General features: G+C 33.5%; 1 protein-coding gene across 8 annotated transcripts in view; it reads left to right on the top strand.

Moving 5' to 3' along the window:
- LOC111603324 (rab11 family-interacting protein 3) overlaps positions 1–23,571 on the top strand; it is a 51,172-nt gene that overhangs the window by 19,729 nt on the left and 7,872 nt on the right. For 6 of the 8 annotated variants that reach the window (XM_023320848.2, XM_023320850.2, XM_023320851.2 and 3 more), the window contains 2 exons: positions 5,752–5,790; positions 6,280–6,394. In XM_023320848.2, the coding sequence (XP_023176616.1) occupies positions 5,752–5,790; positions 6,280–6,394 (154 nt within the window). Of the gene's footprint in view, positions 1–5,751; positions 5,791–6,279; positions 6,395–22,562; positions 23,453–23,571 lie in introns of those variants that run through there. The other 2 variants (XM_030225068.1, XM_030225069.1) reach the window with 1 other exon arrangement.

The raw sequence follows: 23,571 nt of genomic DNA, 5'->3' as shown, positions 1-23,571 counted from the left end.
TGCCCAATTTAAGAAAATTTTAAGTGTAGATAAATCTAAAATTACATCAGCGTTTAGTTCTCATTGTGGCTTATTGTCAAAGTGTGCTTAAATCATTGTTGTGACCGTGTCAAGTGCGCATGTTAGCAGTCAACTGTTAATTAAAACCTTGTTCAAGTCACCTGACAAAGGGTCGCGTTTCACAAAATTAAAAATAAAACTCAAAACTCAATCCCGTTGCCCGCTGCCCGCTGCTTCCACAAATATCTACGTATGTGACTAGACCTGTTTGCCGCACTTGCTACATTACCTGTTGCCCAGTGCAAATAAGGTAAAAGTCAAAGCAGTCAAGACGAAAGTTTTAACGATTCAACTATATTATGAATACTTCTGCTTTGGCTATAAGTCACAAGTTTTTTATGCGGAAAAGAAGAAAAGGCAGAAGAGAAGGCAGGTGGAAGACAAACAAAATTAAATAATCAGCTGCGAAGTTGCGAGTTTCTTGAACTTCGCTGCTTAAAATTCAAAGCAGACAATGGAACCTTAACAGAGCTGGCTTTTTTTATATTTATAATATTATTTATTATTATAAAGATATTTCTGGCTGTTTTTACTGAAATAGAGAATAAGGCTTGGCGCAGCTTTGATTATTACCTTGACGCACTTGCCCATCCCCGAGTCAATCAATCAAACACCTGGCTTACTGTCTAATTAATTGCTGGCTTTAGCAGCTCTCTCAAGTTTATAGATTGACCTACTTTTTGTTTAATAAATATTTGCTACATCGCATGCAAATGCCAAATGTTTTTGAGTAGTTCAATATATGTATATATAAGTCTGTATATACAGTACTTTATGAAACGCCTCAATGCCTCAAAGTACTTCTAACAGTTACTTTTAGTTTTTTAAGTCGTAATTCGTGTTATACTTGAATGGCGCAATTCATTGCGATTGCTAAAGGATGGACAATGTCTAAGCACGCCTTTCAAGCCCCATGAGAAGTGGTTCATTAAAATTACCTGGGAAACCGCATTTACTACTATTTTTATGAACATTTGGGCATCTTTCATGTTTCACACTACTGCTTATTTGGAAAACTGTGCACAGGTGAAAAGCTCATTTAATTACGCCAACTATTGTCATTTCTGTGTATTTTCAAATAACAACTAGGAAAGTCACTTTTAATTAAAGACAAAAACTTTCAAGTTTTTAAGGCGTGCAACGCCCTAGAGGAAGGTCTCGGCATGGGAAACGAAGCTAGAGAATGTGAATGTAATGCTTGAACGATAAATGGTATAAGTTAGGCGATACTATATAGTATAGGCAAAGGTATATATATATTTATAAAAGGTATAATAATACAGGTATAAATATAAAGCCAAGTCTGCTCTCTAATAAACTCTTCAGTCAAGTTGAGTCTTATACAAATTTGAAATCACACAAAATTTTCGAAGTGGGTCAGTATTGAACTCCTAAACAGACTAAGCTAATGATTTATATGTATAGAATCTATTAGCTGTTTCAGCTGATATTGCTGCTGATCTTCACTACAGGCGTACTTAGCCATTCAAATGCTTTTATATATTGAAAGTAGAGCTAAATATGGAATAGTATTAACATATTTATAATATTTTTTTTTAAATAAACATAAACTAGAGCAATGAACTCTCTCTCCCTCTCTTCAACAGATTCAGCAAACTTTCTAGTTATGTCATTTCGCTAATAAAAAGTTAAAATAAAATCTTTTATTTATGCGAATTTCCATTGCATGTAACGAGCAACCTCTGGCCCCTCGTTTATTTTAATGCCCTTTGCGAGCCAAACAAAATTCTCAGCTGCAAACCAAGCGGAACGCAATGAGCGCAAAAGATAGGGCAACAGGGCGCAGCGGGCAGCAATGAGCGTGCGTCTAACTGAAATACTTTTATAATGAACAGGAGTAGGAGTAGGGGCTCAAGCCACAGGTGTGCTCTTGTTGAATATGACAGTTAGTCATTTGAAATGTCTGTACCAATTCTATAGATAGAAACTTTTTGTTGTTGAGTTGATAACATTTTGAGAAGAGTATGATTGCTGATAAATAAATAGATAAAATAGGTAAATATATATGTCTAAAGATAAAAACACATATAAATATATACATATATATATATATATATGAATTTTGCAACTGAATTCTGAATTCTCTGCAACTGCCCGGTAAACCGCTTTAGCTTGAGTAAATGAAGTGAATAAGATTGAGCAAATCTTTGCAGATATGATAATTGAATTACCTTTTAGATAAATGAAAGCTAAATTAACTTTTTGAAGATAATACTATTTAGCTTGAATTCCATTTAAGATTTCTTACGATATCTGAGCTTCGAATTCGAATATAGCAATACTTTTTTTATGACAACTTTTAGCAAATGAAAATGTTGTTGATTGTTTAACCTTGTTCGATTTTCTTTGGAGTATTTTATCTTCAGCTGTATATTTATATGCAAATATTTGCAAACATATTTAAATATCAAAAGTAAAATAAAAATAAGAAGCTTAGGGTATTGAGTTTACTGTTAAAGAATATTAGCTTTCAGTTGCAGCAAAATAGAAATTGTTTTTATGCAAACAAAAGACAAAATTAGACTGACTTAATGTTTACTAGATTTCTCCTAGGTTCAATTAAGAATTCATAGAAGGAAAGAGGGGAAGCGAGATTGTATGAATCAAATTGAGTTAGTTTTTCCTTGCCAGCATTTCAAAGCTGGCGTTTCAAATCTCAAATATAGAAATATGTTTAAAAAAAAAACATTTTCAAGTACATTTTTGTTAGAATATCTGAGCTTCGCCTCAATTTTTTGCTATACAGATATATATTTATCTATCTTTATATTGCAAGCTTTATCATATATTTATATATATAAATAACGAAAGGCAATTCAAAAGAGGCCAAAAGTATTTTAAGAGTCTTGAAACCCGGCGAAATTTAATAATCAATTTCCGCTCGGCGTTTCAATTACGCAAAAAGTTCGAGTGTATTTCAAAGTTGATGTTGTTGGTTTTAATTAAACGGAACCTGAAAATTGGGTATACCAAGGTTACCCAGTTGAACTGCACAGCTGGTCAAATATAAGCTCACATTTCCAATTGATTTGCTTTATAAAAAAAGTTAATATAATAATAATAATAATAATAATAAAACACCAAATTCGACCTTAAACATGTTTTATTTTAACTGTTTCGCTGTTGTGGTTTTTGCTTTTATTTTATTGCTGATTACATGTCATTACCTTGATCATTTTTATAATTAACTGTCAGCTCTGTGCTTCGTTGTTGATTTAAATACAATTTTTTTCTATAATTTTAACGCGAGCGAAGCTTTTGAAAACTTGCTCAACAACAATTTGGGTTAATATCTTTTTTTTTTGCCGCAGTTGTTTTGTGGCTCATGCAACATTCTAATGTTGCAAAACACCTTGCTCATTTGCACCTGCTGCCACATTTTGCTTCGATTTTCGTCTGCCATTTTGATGCCAATTTCAATTTGCATCAATGAAATCAAATGCCAGACAGCACTGCATCAAACAAATCAGCGCCAACTGCATTCACTCAAATTGTTTTCATACCCTGTACGAATTGCATGGCAAGGGTATGCAAGAGACCTGCGGATAGAGAGTTTGAAATATTTTTACTAATTTTTTTCTATTTGGCAATATTTAGTAGTCTCGCAATTAAATTTTAAATTTTTAGTGTTATATACTCACATATGTTTTATAAAGAGCATTTGGCTTTCCACATAAGAAAATTCTTGTTACTCTCAAGTTTTTTTCAGCTGCTGAAAATTGTTGCAGAAATTGCGCAACTTTGCAGCACATTAAAATTGTTGGTCGAACTAACACTTTGGACAATTTGCGCGTTGCCAATTGGCGTACGAGTGTTGCCAACTTAATTATAAATTTGAATATTTTTTCAACTTTTTTTCAGCTTTGATTTTTGCATTTGTTTTTATAACTGAATCAAAGTTTTTCTTTTTTATTTGGATTGGAAAAACTTTGAAACTTGCATTGCCTTTTCTTGTCCCTCCAATTGTTGTTTTTTCCTAGGTTTTTCTCTTCATGTTTTATAGCCTTGCTGAAAATAACTCATAAGCTGCCAGATGAGATAGTTTTTTTTTTCCTTTTTTTTATTTATTTCTAGCCCAACTGTGCAAAGTGGGTTAATGAGTTCACTTAGTGGGCATGGTCAGTGGGGCTGTGCTTGGGCGAGGCTAACACCGAACCCCATAAAAGCAGATATACATATATATATATAAATTATATTTTTAATTGTTGTTGCTTTGCAGTTTGTATGCTTTGTTATAAATTTTTATTTGACATTTGGCTAAACATTTGACCTGAAATTTTACTTTTAATTTCAATTTAGCAGAAAAATAGCTACGTTTTGGCGTGTTTAGTAGCGGATATAATTAGCTTAAAAGCCAATATTTTCCTCACAGCTTCCGCAGTTGTTAAGTCCGTGTTATATGTGCAATTAGTACATACAGCTTTAGAACCATTTGCATTTGTTCATGTGTCAGGAATGCAATTAACGCAATTATTTCCTTTCAAGTTTTTCATTTGCAGGCACATAAGAGTTGTTCTTGAGCAGCTTTCTATTGTTCGTTATTTTATGTAGCAAATAAATATTAAAATTATTTTGAACTATCAAAATTTTTTTTTTTTTTTTTTTATATTTTTAACAACAAATTTGTTTTAATTTATCGTCTACTTGTTCATTTTAATTTATGAATGTATTATTTATTTTCTATATTTTGTAATATATATATTTTGTAATATTTTTAATATTTAATAATTTTAATTAATGAATATTAAGTATATATTTTATATATATATATATATATATATATATATATATATATATATATATATATATATATATATAACTAACTATTAATTAAAGTGTGGTTTATTTAGGAATTTTAAATAACTTATTATATATTTATTAATTTTTATTTTTATTTTTTTTATTTTTTTTTTATTTTTACTCATTTATTTATTTTCCATTATGTTTTATATATATTTATATCAATTTTGTTTCTTATTTAAGCCTTTCATATCGAAATAGCTTTGGCTGCACCCAATTTAAATGTCTAGCAATATTTTCCACACACCTGCAAATGCAAAAATATTTCCACATTTTCACGTTTGGCACATTTTCTCTAAATGCACTTTACACTTGTTTTTTGTTTTTTTTCTTCCACTTTTACAACTTAATTTTAGTTATTTTCGTCGCAATTATTTTGTCTCTGATGTCTGTTTGCTTTTCTTGTTGTTGTTACAGTTTTGCTTGTCTGCATTTTCTATTCATTCATTGTGTTGTTGCTGCTCTTGTCTTTTTACCTGTTTCTGTTTGGCTTAGTGTGTCTGCAGGCATCAATCGCTTGCGTGGGTGGCCATTGTTTTCCCTTTTTGTATATATTTCTTTTTTTATTGTTTTTATTTTATCACGTGTTTTGCGTTTTTTTCTTTTGGTTTCTTCTATGTAGCCTTTCTTCAATGTCAGCTAGTTTATTTGCATTTTTCGTTCAATGCGCAATCAGTTTATAGAAATTCCTTAACGGGGCTTCCAATTGAAGGGCGATTAATGGCCCTTTAGTGGGGCATTTAGAAAATTTAATTAAGTTTTTATTAACAATACTTGCACAGTTTGGTAAATTGTAGCATTAATTTTATGTATATAATTTGCTGTGTACGAATGTTACTTTAGTTTAATATTTTTCTATATTTGTTACAGTTCCGGCCGCAGGCAAATAAGTTCCAATGCCTTAGCCAGGTAAGTTTGATAATGCAATAATATTATGAATAAAATTATTAAAGAAAATTATATAAAATACAAATAGGCCTTCAAAACAACTAATATATTCGTTCTATATAAATTTAACTGCATTTTAATTTAATTAAATTGGTTTGATAATCACTGTGCTACACTTACAGCTATGCAGCCATGGCACATGTCTTGGTGTGTGTCTTGGCTAAATACAGTTTTCGATGCATTGTCATCATTTACAGTGTGCTGCGGTTTGTGTCAGGGGTAAATGAAGCGCTTTAAAGCTTTAGTGTAGCACGGATGTCGGATAAACAGATTTAGTACAGACACAAACCGCATCAACCCATTCACAATAGCCGTAGCTCTAAGCGAGAAACAAATTATCAAAGGCATTTATTAATTAAAGTCAATAATATAAGTTATTGATAAGTTACTGATTTGCTTTAAATATTTGTTCATTTTATTGATTTTGCATTATTTCCATTCGCTTTGCAGCCAACTCTACAGATCATCGAGCTTCAACTCTTCCGGCCGTAGCTCTAACTGTGATACAACTGAGGATATGTACAGCGATATAAGCTTGGAGAATCGTCATGATTACGATTATAGGGTAAGTTTAAATATAAAAATGCAAAAGCAAATCCACAATTTTTCTAGTCAAAAGATGAATAAAAATATTTCTGTTGACAAATTTTTTGAAAATTTAGAGTTAAAAATCTGGGAAAGGAACTTGAGATGAATTACAAATATATACAGCTTAGGTGTGTGCCTTAAAAGGGTAGCTAAAAATGATGAAAACATAGTTTTAAACTTAAAATAAAATATTTAAAATTATTAGAAGTTTTTTATATAAATATATGGAAATTGACTACACTTAAATTGAATAAGCAATAGAATTCTAAACGAAAACTTTAAAAATTAAAATCAATTTTTAATCTATAAAATTAAACAAATTTCAGTTTCGTAAGTTTGAAAGATAGGAATAATTAAAAAAATGTTTAGTCTTAAGCTTAATTTAAAATTGTAGTTTTTGACTATAAGTAAATTAAAGCAAAATTAGATATCAGTTAGTATCTCAGACTTAAAAGACTTCAAGCTAAAATCAAATATTTGTGAAATAAACTTTCGTTTTTTAGCTTATTTATTTTTTAATTTTTTATTTTGACAAATTCCTCACTGAATTCTTTTGCAATTTTTCTTGCACAAAACAGTTACAAATAGTTGGGAAAAAAATTTGTTAAAACCCAACTTAAAAATATTTGCAAGCTCACAAATCTTTAGCTCTCGCATGATGTGGCACAAACATTGACAGAGGTGGAAGCGGTGGGGGCAGCTTTCAATGTCTCTTTGAAATCGAGCGTTGATCGTCTTGGCATAACGAAACCCTCGATGGGAAGCGAATTTTGCACTTGACCAGCGAGCGACAGTGAGAAAAGTGTTGACAGACACTTTTAGAGGACGAAAGATCGAGCGAGCGAACGAATGGACGAGCGATAGAGCAAGCTGCCAATTTGGCCATTTGGCCATTTGGTCATTCATTAACGCCGAATTCCAATTCAGTTAACGTCGCGTTGCTTAAACGTGGCTGGAAAAGCGACTTGCGGCTTTTCACTTAAATTCACCCGCTACAAACGTGTTTTTGCTCGTCTTTGTCATTTTGGTGGGTCTATTAAGCTCTGCCTAGATGCCAGGCAGGTGAAACTTTATTTGGTGTGGGTTGAGTTTTGTGCCCCTTACACTGTGGCTGCTGGCTGCTGGCTGCTGCTGCTGTTTGTTGTTATATAAAGTGCAGCAAACTGCATTGAGAGTGAGTGCAACGACGCCTCAAGGTCATTGAAATCGACTCGAATCGCAATTGAACATTTCGTTGTGGAAATTTTCCTTGCAGACCCAGTTGCCAATTAGCTGAACTTAAGCTTTCCAGCCAATGAGCCAAAACAAAATACTTTTCACTTAACTACATTTTTTTCTCTTTTTTCATTCGTGCGGAATCTTTTATATTTTTATATTAATTGCTTCATCGTTGATTTTTATTGATCCATCATCTCCTGCAATTATGTCTGATCCTCATTGAATGGGCTTTGCTTTCAATTGGCAGGAAGTTGGTTTACTGTGACTAAACTGCAATTGAATCACTTACCTTTTCGACTATAAAAGGTATAACTACTTTTTCTCTTGTCTCTCAGTTTCAATTAACAGTGATAAATAGTGGTAAATAGTTAGGTAAAGAGGTACTATCAATGGCAATTGGTTTTCGGTTTCCTTTGTTTTTTTTTTTTCATGATTTATTTGTAATCATTTTTATATCTATATACTTATTATCTTACGTAATTCAATTTGACTTACACAATACTTTAGCATGTGTTAAGGTAAATTTGTTGTGAATGTTAACGGCATGTTACAGCTGCTGTGTGCCTAGCTCACTAGCTAAAGTTAACATAACATATGCAGTACAGCTGTTCTAAATGTTTGAAGTATGTTTAAGATGTTTATAGATAAATATACATTCTTTTTATGTTCAAACTGAACTAAAACCAATTTATATTGATTTTGAAATATTAAATAATGTATACAAAATCCAGAACTTACATTTTTGGATTTATTTATAGATCTGTTTATATATTCATTACGTAACATAATATATACAGCAGTTGAGCTTGTTTGTAGCTAAAAATTTCAATTAGAATATTTAATATATAAATATTGTTACTTTTATTGTGAACATATTTATTATTGTATTACATTATAAAAAAAAAAAACAATATAAAAATTAACAGCTCGCAGATACACTTTAGCTTTAGGTTCTTTGAGCAGAGGCATGCCAAGATTTGATAGAGTATTTTTTATAAGTATTTAGAAATGTGCTGAATTCAGGCTGACTTAACTTAACTGAGCTCTGCAAGGTGCCTAACAGCTGTTTTTTATTAACATAGTATGCTAATAAATATTTAAGAAATTGTATTTTTTTTTAAAGTCAACAGCATTTTTGGTTCTTTATTTTACGATTCTCCTTACCAAAAACTTTTATCTGTGAAAGCATTAAAGTATAAATTGAATAAACGAATATTCAGCTCAGCTTCGGCGATATATCCGGGAGGAACTTACTTAAAACAGAGTTGAAAGACGAAAAGACAGAGTGAAATTCTGTTTTTATGCAAATTTTTTTTGAGTAGGTAAAACGACAGGTGTAAATTATAAACTGAAAATTGTTTTTACCTGTCGCTGCGGCTACTGGTGTTGCTGCGTAATTATTTGTAAATTTGTAAGCCAAAAATAAAAAAAAAAAAAAAACGAGTAAATAAAAGGAGTTAAAGACAACAACTGCAAACGACAAAGAGACGAGGTGAATGGAAAATGAAAGGTGAGCGAACACTCGCACACACATGAAAAATCAGAAAATTCCGAAAGAGACCTCAGCGCAGGAAAAAACAAAAATAAACTGAAAAAAGAGTGAAATGGCAACGAAAGAAATGTGTTTCGCAAAAATATCACGTACGAATCATTTGAAGACCTTTGATTGTTCTTTTATGCAACAGGCCGAACGGGAAACGGAAATGCCGCAGCAAGCGCTCAAACAGGAGCTCTAGCTGAGGCCAGCCAGAGCCGGCAGACAGCAGCCAGCAGCCAGCAGCCGGCAGGTGGGTGGCTGGGGCAGGGCGGTACAAATCATTTGCAATGCGAAATGAACGTCGACGTGGGCCATCGTTGATTGTTGTGTGAAACTTGGCGCTGCATACAAAATGAGCGAAAAGAATCAGGCCAAAGGAGAAGGGAGCTGTAGGAGGGGCGCATTAATTGATAAGGAAATAAGGCACAACAATTGACAGCGTCGAGAAATGAAAGAAAACAAAGTTGAAATTTAATTGCATAGAAAATGGGAGCAAAATCTCAAGAAAGTCGGTATAATCAAGAACTGGGTCTGCACTCAAAGAGATATGGAAATTATTATTTAGTTATTTGCATGCAGAGGCTATCAGAGACACGAACCATTAGAAAGGGCTCGCGCAGAAGAGAATGTCAATGATATTAAAGTATATTTTTCTAGTGACTATAAAGTTGGTTTTTGGGAGATGAGCTGTTTCGATAAGTAGATCAATATACGCTTAAATATATAGAATTTTTTTTTAAATATTTGAATGCAAATGTCTTGACATAGCAAAGACACGAATCACATGTAACAAAGAGTCTGTAAAAGTATTTTAGTTACTTTTAGAGAGAAGAACAGATGTACAGTTAAAACGGATAATTATACTGATAATGTTATATATATGCCATATATGGTATATATGCATAGCAGATATGACGTGCTTCATAGCATTGCAGTTGACTTGGCAGCTTAGAGCGAAGACACAAACCAGCAGAATATGCACCTGTGAGAAGAAGGAAATGTTAAGATGGAATAAAGATGTTTTAAAATAAGATAAACAGATAAAATATATAATTTAAAATATGATATATGTGGTATACATGTATATCAGAATGGCAAGTAATTATCAGTAAAGCCAATTTTAATACTCTCATAATAGTTCCATATATCATATAATAATATTAACAAATAAGAATTATAACAATTAATTAAATACATTTGATGGAGTGCCTTAAGATAAATAACTATAGATTACTTATAGAATCTTTTATTGGATCTTCTACATCAAACTTGGTTCCCACAAAAAAAAACGACTTCAACTTCACTTTATATCCATTCATTTGCTTACCTAATCGCGCACTTGGGCTTTTCGAATTGATACTGAGTTTGAAAAATCTTGGGAAATCTATAATATTGAACAGCAAGAGCTATAGACGAGGCCAAGTGCTGTACAAATTTGTTGGCTGTGGCAACGCGAGGCGAAGACGACAGTCTCGTCATGGACTGCAAGCGAGTATCTCGCTCCACTTAAATGCCGAAAGATCTCTGACAATTGAACAAATTGCAAATGCCATTGTTTTTGTTTTTCTTATTGTTGCTGTTGCTGTTGCTGTTGCTTTTACATACTCCAATGCCTACAGTTATAATTGCATAAGTGCGTCGTCCCCACACACAAGCACATGAGTGCGACATAGATTGCGATCTGACATGGCTTGGGAAGAGTTGTGGGAGCAGATCTTTGTAGTTACTCTCGAGACACACTTCAGCTGGGGCAACTAAGACTATGAGGTAGGGGCTTATGCAACTAGGCAAGTAACTAGACTTCTTCCGCATTTGCTCAACAGACCCCCCAAAAAGAAAACAAACTCAACTGACCTTAGCTAATTAAATAGCTACTGGATCTAGCTGGGGTTCTTTTTTTCTTTATTCCCTGCTTTTCACTTTTGCTGCCACTGGCCAAACAGAGCATTGACAATTAGCCAGCCAAAGGCGTAAAAGCCAAGAAAAGGTTAAACATCAAAAATGAGGCCATGCCCCCTCGCCCATGGGAAACCTTTTGACCAAATCATTCATTTGGCTGAATGTGAAATGTGTAGAGTTTTCAGTCGTTTTTTAAGAATTTGTTTAGTAGAGGCATAGACAAATATAATGGGAATAAATATAATGTTAAAGAGCTTCCTGATACTGAAAACTCTGCAAATGTTCTATTGGACTTTGATCTTTAAGACATTGAAATACAAACAAAATATGTTTTCTTTTAACTGTCCTGCACTTAATCGGCTTATAACAAAAATAAATAATAGATGGAACATTCCGTTTACGGACAAATTTGTTTTCTTTTAATAGGACAACAACAAATTGCTTGCTCTTCCATCATATTGATTAAACAATTTTCTGGCACCTGCCCACACACACACACACATAGACACATACTCAGCCCACAAGTCCATAGTCCGCATTTAAAGTCGGCACAACATAAAGAGCATAGAGCAAAAGTGAGAAAGACAAATGTGAGACAGTCAGAAGCGAAATGAAACAAAAAAAATAATCATAAACGAAAATCGATTTTTAACCCAAATGTGACGCTGACCCAGAAAAAGTAAAACGAAACAACAACAAAAATACTGAGAAAACCCACGCGACGTGCAACGAATTGAAGCATAAAATGTTGCAATTATTATAATTAATGCAAATAGAAAAATAAAAGAATGGGACAACGTTTAAGAAACGTTTAACTATGATAAATAATTGTGGCTTGGGGAATGAAGGAAATTAAATGAAACTAAATTAAAGATCTGAAAGACCTTCAAATAAGACATCTTTTGGCCTCAGCTAGCTTAGTTATAGGAATTACATAGAGAAATGCTAGATTAAACTAAATGGATTCCTGAGCAGGATTAATATTCTAGTCTTTATAGTCATTAAAGCCATATAAATAAGGAATATCATATAATATATATATATTAATATAGATTAATATAAGATTAATAGAAATATATAAAATAATATAACACAGCATATTTTATCTATGAGCTATCAATATTATAATATCCATATATTAATTATTATTAATTATTATCCTATCTAATTATTTAATATCCTACTACAATCTATCATCTCTATCTAGTCATTTATCTATCCACATATCTATGCATCTAAACATATTTCTATCAGTCTATCTATGTATTTTAATTCAGTTTACAATTTTATTTATTTTAATTTCCTCTTTTAACTTTAAATTTGTTTAATTTATCCTCTTTATTTATATTATTTTAGATTTACTGTATTTGATATCATCAATTAATCTTCTATTCTATGTCAAAATACCTTAAACAAAAAATAATAGCAAATATTTTTTATCTTTTACTTTCAGGTAAGCGAACAGAGAGTAACTGGAAATGTTCATTTGCTATTAGACAAACTTATTATCTAACTTTTTGCTGCTTTGGGGTAAGTGTCAGACAATGGGCTCAACACCTGCAAAATGGCCAAAGAACTGCCGAAAGAAAACCAGAAAGCTGGCAAAAAGAATTGGCCATAAAATGTTAATGTTACGTTGTTGTTGTTGCTGCTGATTTCCCACACGAGGCGTTTGTTAAGCGAAGGCGTGGCAGCTCAACTGATGGCAACAGCAACACAAATCCTACGCCTTCGGTTAGGTTTGTCCGTCCGGTCCATTACGTCATATTGTGGACTGTGACTTGCGCTTGTTTTTGCTACTAAGCCTCTTTTTGCTCTTTTGCCTGATTTTTTGTTTTGTATTTTGTTTAGTATTTTTTTTTTGCAAGGTTGTACAAGGCAAACGGGTGTTACATTAATAGTCAACTGGCTCGCGCACTTGCCGCACCAAAAATCGCCAACTTTTGTTGCTGTGCTTTGTACAATAATATATTATAAGTAATGAGACAGTTACAAACCAGGCAGAGCTTGTTCACCAGGGAGAGTAAACAATTACGGCCTACGTGCAAATGAATTTATGTTGAACTCTTAACATTTACTATTAAAGGAAGTCAAGGAATTACTGTGGGAGCCTAGGTGTATTTACCTAATATAGAGAAGTTATCTTAAAAACTAATTGCTTGTATTAAAAAGCTTGACTTTGATTACTTAAATGCTGATCGAACCAGCTCAATTAGCTAAATCACTCAGCGAACTTGTTCGCCTGCACTTAGCGTTGAGCCAGCTACGCAATTTCTGAAGCAACTGTTAACACTGTGCTTATCTGTATATACTTATGCACACAGTGACACATACGAGCCTAATTATATGTGCATTGCAGCTTTGTTAGAGTATTATATGCATAAGGGATTGTGTTAGTGTTATAATAAAACTTTATATTCTTTGTTTTATTATGTTGTGCGGCAATTCTTCAAGCGGATTCGTAGTGTGTGCATTGATTAGTCAAACATTTGGCTAACACTTGTTTACTTTTGTTTAATAAATAGCTAACAAAGATTGTTCTGCCCCTCTTCTCCGCTTGCTATGAATAGCCAAAAATAAGCATCCACAATTACTGCAATTGCATGCGGTCATTTATTTGCGTTTAATTTATTTTGGTTTCTGTGGTTGCGCCCGTTTGTATACAAATTTAGTTTTGTTTACTTCGTTGTTGCTGTGACGACTGAATCGAATCGAAGACTCCTTTTCATAAGTACCAATACTTACCAACTGGATGCTAGGCAACCGAGAAGTCGAAGCACACGAGGGTGCAGAGTAACCGGTTCCTTAAGTGGTGTAGATAAACTATTGTGTGGCTCATATAAAACAATGAATAACAAATATTTTTGTTTTTAATTTTAGCATTATGTGGGTTTTCAATGTGATGATAAAATATTAATCATATTTCTTCAATTTTAAATATGAAACGATCTTAGCTTCTTTGTTTCCTTGCTCACTTTACTCTCAAATGAACAGCTGATTAGTTCAAATAGTTCACTTCAGTTCGGTTCACTGCATTTCTGCCTTGTGTGTGTAGGCTCTCTCAGTGCCCTTTCCTTTGCATATGTTTATTCCTTTTGCTTTCTCACTACTAATTTCTATTGCTAAGTCGCATTAGTCGCATTTTCGGCTGTGTACAGCAACAAAGTGAGCTACGGCTGCGACTGTGACGGCGACTGCGGCAGCGACAGCGTGCCGACGTCAGCGGGCACCCAACATGTTCAGTTAGCTTAGCTAGGAGCGCCAGCGTCGCTCTGCTGCGACGTCGACGCCAATGTCTTCTATGCTCTGCTTCGCCCGCTCAACCAACGTCCATTCGTACGCTGTGTGCTCAGATTGCATTTAACTCTTGCCGCGTGCACAACGAACGAAGCGCGATAACAAACGGAAAAACGGCCGCCTCGCGTTGGCTGGGGAGTTCCGCTCTCTTGCTCTCTCTCTCCTGAGCGCTCGCTCGCGTGCTTAACTTTTTGTGTGTTCGTTCATTGTTTTGTTTTGTTTTTTGCTTTTGGTTGGAAAATGCAAAAGACGCAGACTGCAGCTGCATCAACGTTCAATTTTGTTTCGGGTTTTACTCTTTGTGGTGGGTGCTAAATAATTTGCAATAAATATGCGGGCAAAAAGAAAATGTGCCAAGTGTAAATTAATTTTTCGAAAAAAGTCATATACACACACACATGCTGTTTATCAATAGTTGGCTAGCTTTTATCGATTGCCGATTCATAACAAGCGTTTATCAGTTACGTTAGCTGGTCAGGTGTCTTGGCCTAATGTGTGTGTGTGAGGCTCATTAAGCGATTACTCAATATTGGAAATTGAGACGACCACAAAACGACGTTAATTGCGATGTCTGTTATAAGTAAAAAAAACCTTACGTGTCGCTATCGACTATGATCATTCAGCCGGCTAATCGAAAATAATACCGGAATATTGCTTGATTGATCTCTAATTGAAGTTTGTGGTTGAATAAAGGGCTGTTAAAGCTGTTCAAATTAAGTAAAACGACAGATGTGTAACAAAATATCAAAATAAAATAAATAAGAGAAATATCAATGGAAATTAAGAAAGCTTCAACTTGTAGAACTCATTATAAAACATTCGAAATTAATATGTAAAGGGTAACTTTCTTCTTATAGTAACTCTTATTCAAAGAAAAAAACGGAAGTTTGGGCAATAACAAGCCCCTTTTTCCCATTTTCTTAAGATATGAGCCCGCTATATAAAAGAAAATTCTATTAAAACCTTCACATAAATCACGCACAATTTCAAGTTCATTAAAAATAGTTCTTTTCTATTTTTGGGTTTTCTTTTGGCTCTGTCTCTGTGCTCATACATTTTCCGTTAATGTTTGTAAGAAATTTTCATTGGGTTCTCAATTAGCTGTTAGCACTATAACGGCACATGAACTGTAGACAGACAGAGAGCCGGAACCAGAAGCCAATAAACCAAAGTTCAGCTCTCTCCCTCTCTCGTACTCTCCGCATTTTACAAATGTTGAGTCAAATATGAGGGAAATCTCAATCTTTGTGTTGATGACATCAACTCAATGACACGCACATAGATGTGGGATAAAAATGGGGTGGGCAGTAGGCGTGGTCATTGCCCATCTGCTGAAGAGGACGCGTGACAATTGTTGGACCCGCATTCATACGTTGCCCCCTTGCGGCAGTCGTTTACTAGCGACTCGTAATGGTTCGTGTCCGCGCTTATTCACTTGCGCTTTTGTTGGGTCGGGGAAGGTAGGAATTGAAATTCCTCATAAGTATGCGTTCTCGTTGCTGGGAGAGTCATACGAGAGGGATGTTCCAGAAATTATGGCAATAATTTTCTATTGAAAATGAAAACAAAATAAATAACTGAAAAATAAAAAAAATTTATTGAAAGCATTTAATTTTATAAAATTATGATATTAGCTTAGAAAAGCTAAAAATTGCTTTATATTTTATATATGTATATATTTATCTTACATATTTGTTATATATATTTATTATATATTTACTCTATTTCATTCTATATATTATAAACTATCTAAAACTAACCTCGTTAAATTTTTTACCATATGGGGAGAATATGTACATATGTAAGTAATTCCACGAGCACCCTGGGCTCCCATGTGACGGGACACATATGGCAAATTGTTGATTGAAAGGCCAGTGCTCAGTTTTTAGTTGCAAAGAGGACGGACGGACAGACGGACGGATGGAGATTCGACGTTTGGTTTCTTTGTTGATTTGTTCATTATTTTCGTTTGACTATTTTTAAGATCTGAGCGAATCGTCGGGTCTTGAGAGACTCTGTTGTGGGTCGCTCTCTTGCTCTCCCACTCTTTGATTGTCTTTATCTGTGATTCTCTCAGTTTGTGTTTGCTATAGAGTAATTCGAAAATTTGCCCGTGAATTTAGGCGTTCAGTTCGCCTTTCGCGTTTCGCGTGTTGTAGTCGAAATTTTTATTTTTGTCGGGTTTGTTTATTTACGCTATCGCGTACTCGGAATACAACAATAAAATGTTAATCCCTTAAACACATATATTTATCAAATTTGTGGATATTAATGATTAATAGCGCAATTGTTAGACTGCCTTGAATTTAATTTAATTTTGCCAAAATTGAAAAAGTCAAATTGACCAAAGGCATTGGCAAAACGTTTGATATAAAACTTCCAGAGCTTTTCCAATTTAGCGCACGTTTTTATTTTTTATTTACTGCGTCCACTTGACATGCAAATTAAAATTCCATAAAAATGAAAATTGCAAAGAAAAAAATAGAAAAGAAAAATCAAATTGATTTAATAATATTTTTGAAGCTCTTTTGTTCAACACACAAAATATGCTTTATCCTCAGCTTTTGCTGCTGTTTGTTGTTCAAGAAAATTTGCATTTAATGAGCTGCTTGCTGCTTATTTATGTAGTCCCCATCGCCGACCATGCCCCGCCCCCATTTGCCATGCTCCTCTTGCCCGAGAGCAGGCAATTGTATGTAAATTGCGCTGTGAAAATCATTTTGAAAAGCTAATGATATATTTTTCTTACCTCTCTGCCACTGTTTGCTGCCATTGACTAAACAATAAAAGATGAGGCGCAAATTGTTGAAATAATCTGAAATATTCAAAATAAAGAAAGCTTAGTTGGGAAGTTAATTAAGAGGATTTTTTGTGATAAACTAAATTTGTAGTAAATTTTATCGGTTGTTGATCTCGTAACTGTTTATTAACGCCTATTGTTTTGTAAGTTTTGAACTAGTTCATTATGTTTTATTAAATGGAATATATATTTTTACTGTATATATTCTGCGTGGTTATGGTCTATGGTCAGATCATTTTCTTTTTCTAATAGTTTTTATTTAATGCAGATTTTATTAAAAATAATTATTTTTATATTGTTTCAAGTGAACTTGTGCTAGAATTAGAAAATGATCTGTGCTATTTTCATTAATTTAAATAATTATATTTCGAGCTTATTGCTCTCATATCTTTGTAACGAAGTTAGGTCTTCTCAGAATTTAATTTATTTGAACCAGTTCGATTGAGCAACACAATAATAGCAGCTAATTATTGTTTGTTTCCACTCCAAACTTTGGTAAATAGCTCATTTGAACTAGTTTACTTGATTGCCTAACGCTTTCGTATGCAAGAGAGCTTGCTGAAATTAGTTGCAAGTCAAATCTTTGGTGCTAGTTCACATTAATTATTCAAATGAACTAATTTCAATGAACCACTTCGGTATTATAAGCATTGTGTATAGTATATTTGTAAGTAGCTCATTTGAACTAGCTCTTTAAATGGTCATCTGATAAAAAAAGAACATTTTGACTTTAAGACATTTAATATTTGTTTAGTATTTCTTCTAGATTTACTCTAGCCTAATCCATCATATTTTATTTACTTACACATTTTTCAGCGCCATTTTTGTTAGCTTTAGAATGTGTATAAAAAGTGTCCAATCTAAGCAACAAACCAAAAAATTCAATTCTGTTATCAATCATTTTCCGCTGCGTTGGCCTCTCCCTTGACACCGTAGAAAATTGACCTTAGTTACCTATAAAGTCGACTAGCTGATAAGCTGGTCGAATGCTTCACTTCGACTAGGTTAGCTATGCGTTTCTCTTGTTCGCATTTCGTTTATTTCGTAGGCTAAATAGACTAAACAATGTTATTTTCATGGTTGGCGCGCAGCGGAGCATTGAATTTGGCGTAATTAGAAACTTGTTGGGGATATGCCAAGGCACGAATGGAACAAAGCTGAAAGATAAACAGCGACACGGCCCTGGACATGCAAAATAATAAGGCAAACTGCTTTCATTACACTCGAAGAAAAACACAAGCTGTTGCAGCTTAGATTCTAATTGTCTGGCAGCAAAGAAAAAACATCATTTTACGCTCTGCTGGCTGTCTGGCTTGTTGCTTATATAATGAAGATGAAAGAGGAACATAAGAGCTAAACTTTAGCTGTTAGTTGCTATTGCTGCTGTGATTACACTTTGGTTCTTCTTCTGCTTCTTCTTCAACATCATCTTAGTTTTACTGCAATTGCATTGAGAAATTATGCAAAGGCAAGGTGAGAGATCAGTGTGACAGCAAACAGCTGTTGTCTATCTCCCTGACAGACCTCACATTGTGAAATGGGGTTAACACAGCTGTCTATGACTGTGTGTTGGCAAGTTCTAAAAAGGGCTCAACGTGTGGGCGTCGCAAAGGCTTTTGCATAATGGGCATGGGCAACAAGAAAAAGAAAACCATCCACAATCACCAAATGAGGCTAGAAACTAGCGCAAATCCTACAGCAAATTGCATGTGCGCTGTGTTCTTCGAATGTGTAAATGGATGAACTTGTTAGGGTCTAATGCGGTTAAATTGCTTTCCTGGAAGACTTTGACTCTGGCGAGTTTTCGAAAGTGGAACAGTACATGATGACTTGAGTCTAAGAGCTACAGAAGCTAACTAACCATTGGGAGTTAGTCCAGTTGCACTGGTCTTCAAATATATTTGACAGCTCTACTGGGACATTCTTGTTAGGAAAAGCTTTTAATTGTTTTTATAATTGAATGAAAGCTATGTATATATCATTATCATGCATGATGCATGTGCATCTATGTATGAGTAGTTGATATATATATATTATTGGTGTATATGAAATTATAATCAATGAAATACTTGATTTCGTGGAACAGTGAGCTAAGCGTTGACACACAAGTCAATTCCTGAGCACAACTACGGCTCAAAGCCCATTCAAATCATTATTGGCATAAATAATAAAGAATTTCATAGAATTTTTATCAATTTTTTAAATTAGAAAAAGGTCTAATAAACTTAAATATAGAAAATATAGAAAATTTAAATTAAATTAAATTTAAAAATAAATTCGGTAATTCAGTAACTGGTCATATAATATAAGAAATACTAGAAATATTATTTTGTATTATAATTAATAGTTTCTTAAATATTAAATTATATATTATATTTTGTACGAATATGTAGTTCAGACTTTCGTTAGATTGAACAATGCTTCAACAATTTGTTAAGCTTCTGCAAAAAATAAAATATTTAAAAACTTTTAAAATTTTTTTCCAAGTATCTTATATTTTTTTTCATTGAAATTATTGTTTTGAAGTATTTCTACAATTTAACTTTATTAATTGAATAAACTTTCAGTTATATGCGTTTTACATAATGAAAACTAAGCGTTGTCTAGTAAAATTGATCAATCAAATGAAGGCCAATTATTGCTTTCATAGTCGTCTTTTACATAATGTCAATAAAAACGCCCGAATTCAAAACTTCCATCAAGAAATGTGCCATAAAAATATGCCCAAAAGTCAATTTCTTTCATGCGATCTGTGTGTGGGCAGCAAATCTGAAAATATAAAAAAAAACAGTAAAAACTTGAAGTTATATCATTATGATTTGGTTTTTTTCGGCTAATATCAATTTCATTTTCAATTTTTCACGATAGGCTGCGGCACGTTCTGTAGGTGCGTCATTAACTTAATTTCCATTGTCTCGAGTCGTGAGCTGCAACAGCAACAAAGAGTGCATTAGCAGGAGCAGCAGCAGCAGGAGCGGGAGCAGCTGCAGCTGCAACACGTCAAGTGGCAGCTACAAATCAATATGCATGAGAGCATCATAAAAATGTCTGCAGCTCATCTGATTGGGGCGTTGCACATTGAATATCACGCATACGCCACCGATTTATCGCATATGCGATGTTTATAAATGGCCACAACCATTAAACCACACAAGAGTTGAAAAACAATGTTCAAATCTCGTTTTTTGTGCATTTTCATTTAAAGTTATTGTAATGCGCTTTTCTGCTGAAAGTGATTAAGATTTTGAAAAAAAAAAAAAAAGTAAAACCTGTGAAAAACTTGATGCGACAGTCTCTAAATTGCTGTTGTTGTTGTTGTTCAAAACTGGGCAAGACATGGTGAAAGTTGTTGTTGTAAAGCAGTTGCAACTAGTACATAAATCAGTATAATTTGTGCTCGAGTTTCGTGTGTCTTTTGGCCAAGCAATTGACATTCTGTTAACTAGAGAAATTTGATAATAATTTATAAATAATTATAACAAAAATGCAAATTTTGGGCTTTTGAGATTCTAAGTATCAGAAATTGGATGAATTTAATAAAAAATCTAATTTTATTGTTTTCGCTCTAAGAAATTTTGGGAATGCATTCTATAAATTGAATGTTGCTCTATAAAGCTTGCAGAAATTCTCAAAAATTTCATATACTACATACACACACTCGGTCCGAAATGCTCTCAATTTTGTTTTATTTTTTTGCTCAGATTGTAAATTAGAATTTATTATGGCCGCCACTTAAAACCATTTAACATGCACAGTTGTACTGTGGCTCTAGCTGAAAGGCTGCGGCGCGCTCTTTTCTTTTAAGACATTTTCTGCGTGTGTGAATCATGCAGACAATTTATTATAAACAATTTAAGAAAAATTTAAGACTCATGTGCATGACACATTTTACTCAGATCTAGAATTGAATCATCAACACGGCGAATGTTGGAAAAGCAACAGAAAACTGAAACAGATTCGCCTAAGAGGCAATGTTATGCAATGCTGTGGCAAGAAGAATTGCAGCATTGCATGCTCCACTAAACAGGCGATAGAAGAAGACTCTCTGCAAAGTCTTTGGCGTTGCTTTATCTGCACGAAGTTCATCAATTCAAGTCGGAAATTAAACACAGAAGAAAAAGCGAACAGAACCCAACTCAGTCGTGTAGAAAGAGGCGTGACCAGCAAAGAGCAGGGGCGAGCTGTAGTGGGGGTTTCCAGAACTTGGATCTTATGACTTTTGTTTGGTCTGCGCGCGCGCTTGCATTTCCTGCAGCATTGGGGAAAACATGGAAGCAGTAAAATTCTTGAATGCCATTTACCATTTTTCCTTTGTTTGACTATATTTTCTTTCATATTGTGCAATGCAACGGCTGACGCTGCTGCTGCTGTGTGGGCCTCTCAAGTCAGGGCATGGAATCCGGAACAGTTTTACCTTTCAATTTGCTTGGCCTCGAGCTTGATTTTCATCTTTCGCATCGTCTTCAATTCTTGAATTACAGCTCCTCCGGCAGAGATTAAAAATATCTTACACTTGCTGCTGATTGTTCTTGCTTGGGTTGAAGAAACTCATTAGGGAGATATGCGTGCCATTCGCAATATAATGTTTTATAATGCGTGGATTTCTTGAATTTAACGCAAACTCTAATTGCTGAGAGAGTTAACTTAAAAAAATAGTTTTTTATTCTTTTTGGGAGTTGTTATGTGCACAACTACAAATTATATAAAATTCCGCGTAAAAATGCTTGGAAACAAGCTTTTATTCAACCTTTAAACAAATGAATAGAGTGACAAAGTAATATTATTATAATTTATAAATATTAATTAATAAATAAAATAATAGTTTTGTGTGATAAATATTACATGCTTAAAAATAAATATTAAATAATAATTCAAAGCAATTTTTATAATAAAAACTTTTCTATATAATAAATAATAACTATTAAAAAATTAATAAAACAGAAATATTTCAAAATAAACAAAATATTTAAATATTTAAAAACAAGAAATAAATATTAAATAAACATATTTAAAAAAAATATTTAAAAAAAAAAGGATTTTAATAATAAAAGAAAATTTGAATTAAAGGAATGAATAAAGATCAAATAAATTAAAAAAAGTTGAAATTGAAGTTCTAACAAAATATGTAAAAATAAATATATGTATTAATTGATATATTTATTGTTACAGCTGTTCATATTTTTATCATATTTATATATATTTATATATATTTATATATATTTATATATATTTTTTTATAAATAAATATTTATTGTTGCAATTTTACGTATTTATATAGTGCACAACAATGCATAGGAAAGTGCCCAATAAATTATAAATATGTAAAAAAACTGTTCAAAATATTCAACATATCAAAAAGCCCAAAAATGTGCCTTAAAAATTAAAAAAAAAAAAAAAAACAGACAAAAAAGAAAACGTAAAGTGTCTTCCACATCAAAACCCACAAAATCAAACATCGACAAAAAGAAAATCAAAACAAAAGTGTGAATTTACAACGCCCAGTGCCACGCCTCAGTTATCAAAAAAGCTAAAAGCAAAACTGTAACGAAAATCGATTTACAAAAATCACAATTACAACAACAACAAAAATCATGAGTAGTCAACCTGCCAGCCAGCCCGATAGCATTGACTTAGCCTATGATATGTGGGCGGGTCAATTCGAATTTGTCGGACCTACAGCGAATTCAACGGCAACAACAATAAATCAAAAACTGAACAACAACAACAATAGTATAAAATTTGGCGGTGAGAGAAACGCTAGTCAAAAACTATCTTCGGCAGAGAGCTTGGAGGATTTGAATTTAAATTTCAACACCAGCTCCACGCAGAATCCCCTGTGCAACGCCTACAGTCTGGGCGTGGGCGTAGGTGAAGAATACACAGGGTTTGGCAAGCAGCCCATATTGATTGACCAGGAGACATTTTTGAGCCTGAATCCAGCTGATTTCGAGAACATTGTGCCATCCGATTCGGAGCCCAATTCACTGGTCTTCATCGAGAACAAGCTCGAAACGAACAACAATAGCCTAGAGTCGAACAACAATAACAACAACAGCAACAATAATAATAATAAAATATACAATTTGGAGACGTTGACCAGCAAATTCAATAATAAAACCAATAATACGAACACAAACGGTTTCAAATTGGAAAACTTAAAGAACTTCAAGAACAAATTGCTCTGTGATTTCGAAGAGAACGGCAACGGCGGACCACCAAACGGTGCAAACAGCAAAATGAACGGCTCCCTCAGTGCCGAGATATGCGATAATTTCAACGAGCAAGTAAGCAAACCCCATCCAACCCGCCCCCCCTAAAACCACTTCTTGAATAATCTATGATATTGCAAATGCAATTTCATTAAAGTGTCCCCTCCATTTTGACTAATTCATAGTCGTATGGT

Source organism: Drosophila hydei, unplaced genomic scaffold (assembly GCF_003285905.1).
Source record: "Drosophila hydei strain 15085-1641.00,03,60 unplaced genomic scaffold, DhydRS2 tig00000001-arrow-pilon, whole genome shotgun sequence".
Taxonomy (NCBI): domain Eukaryota; kingdom Metazoa; phylum Arthropoda; class Insecta; order Diptera; family Drosophilidae; genus Drosophila; species Drosophila hydei.
Note: the sequence above shows the minus strand (reverse complement) of the source record. Positions and strands in the feature narration are given on the sequence as shown.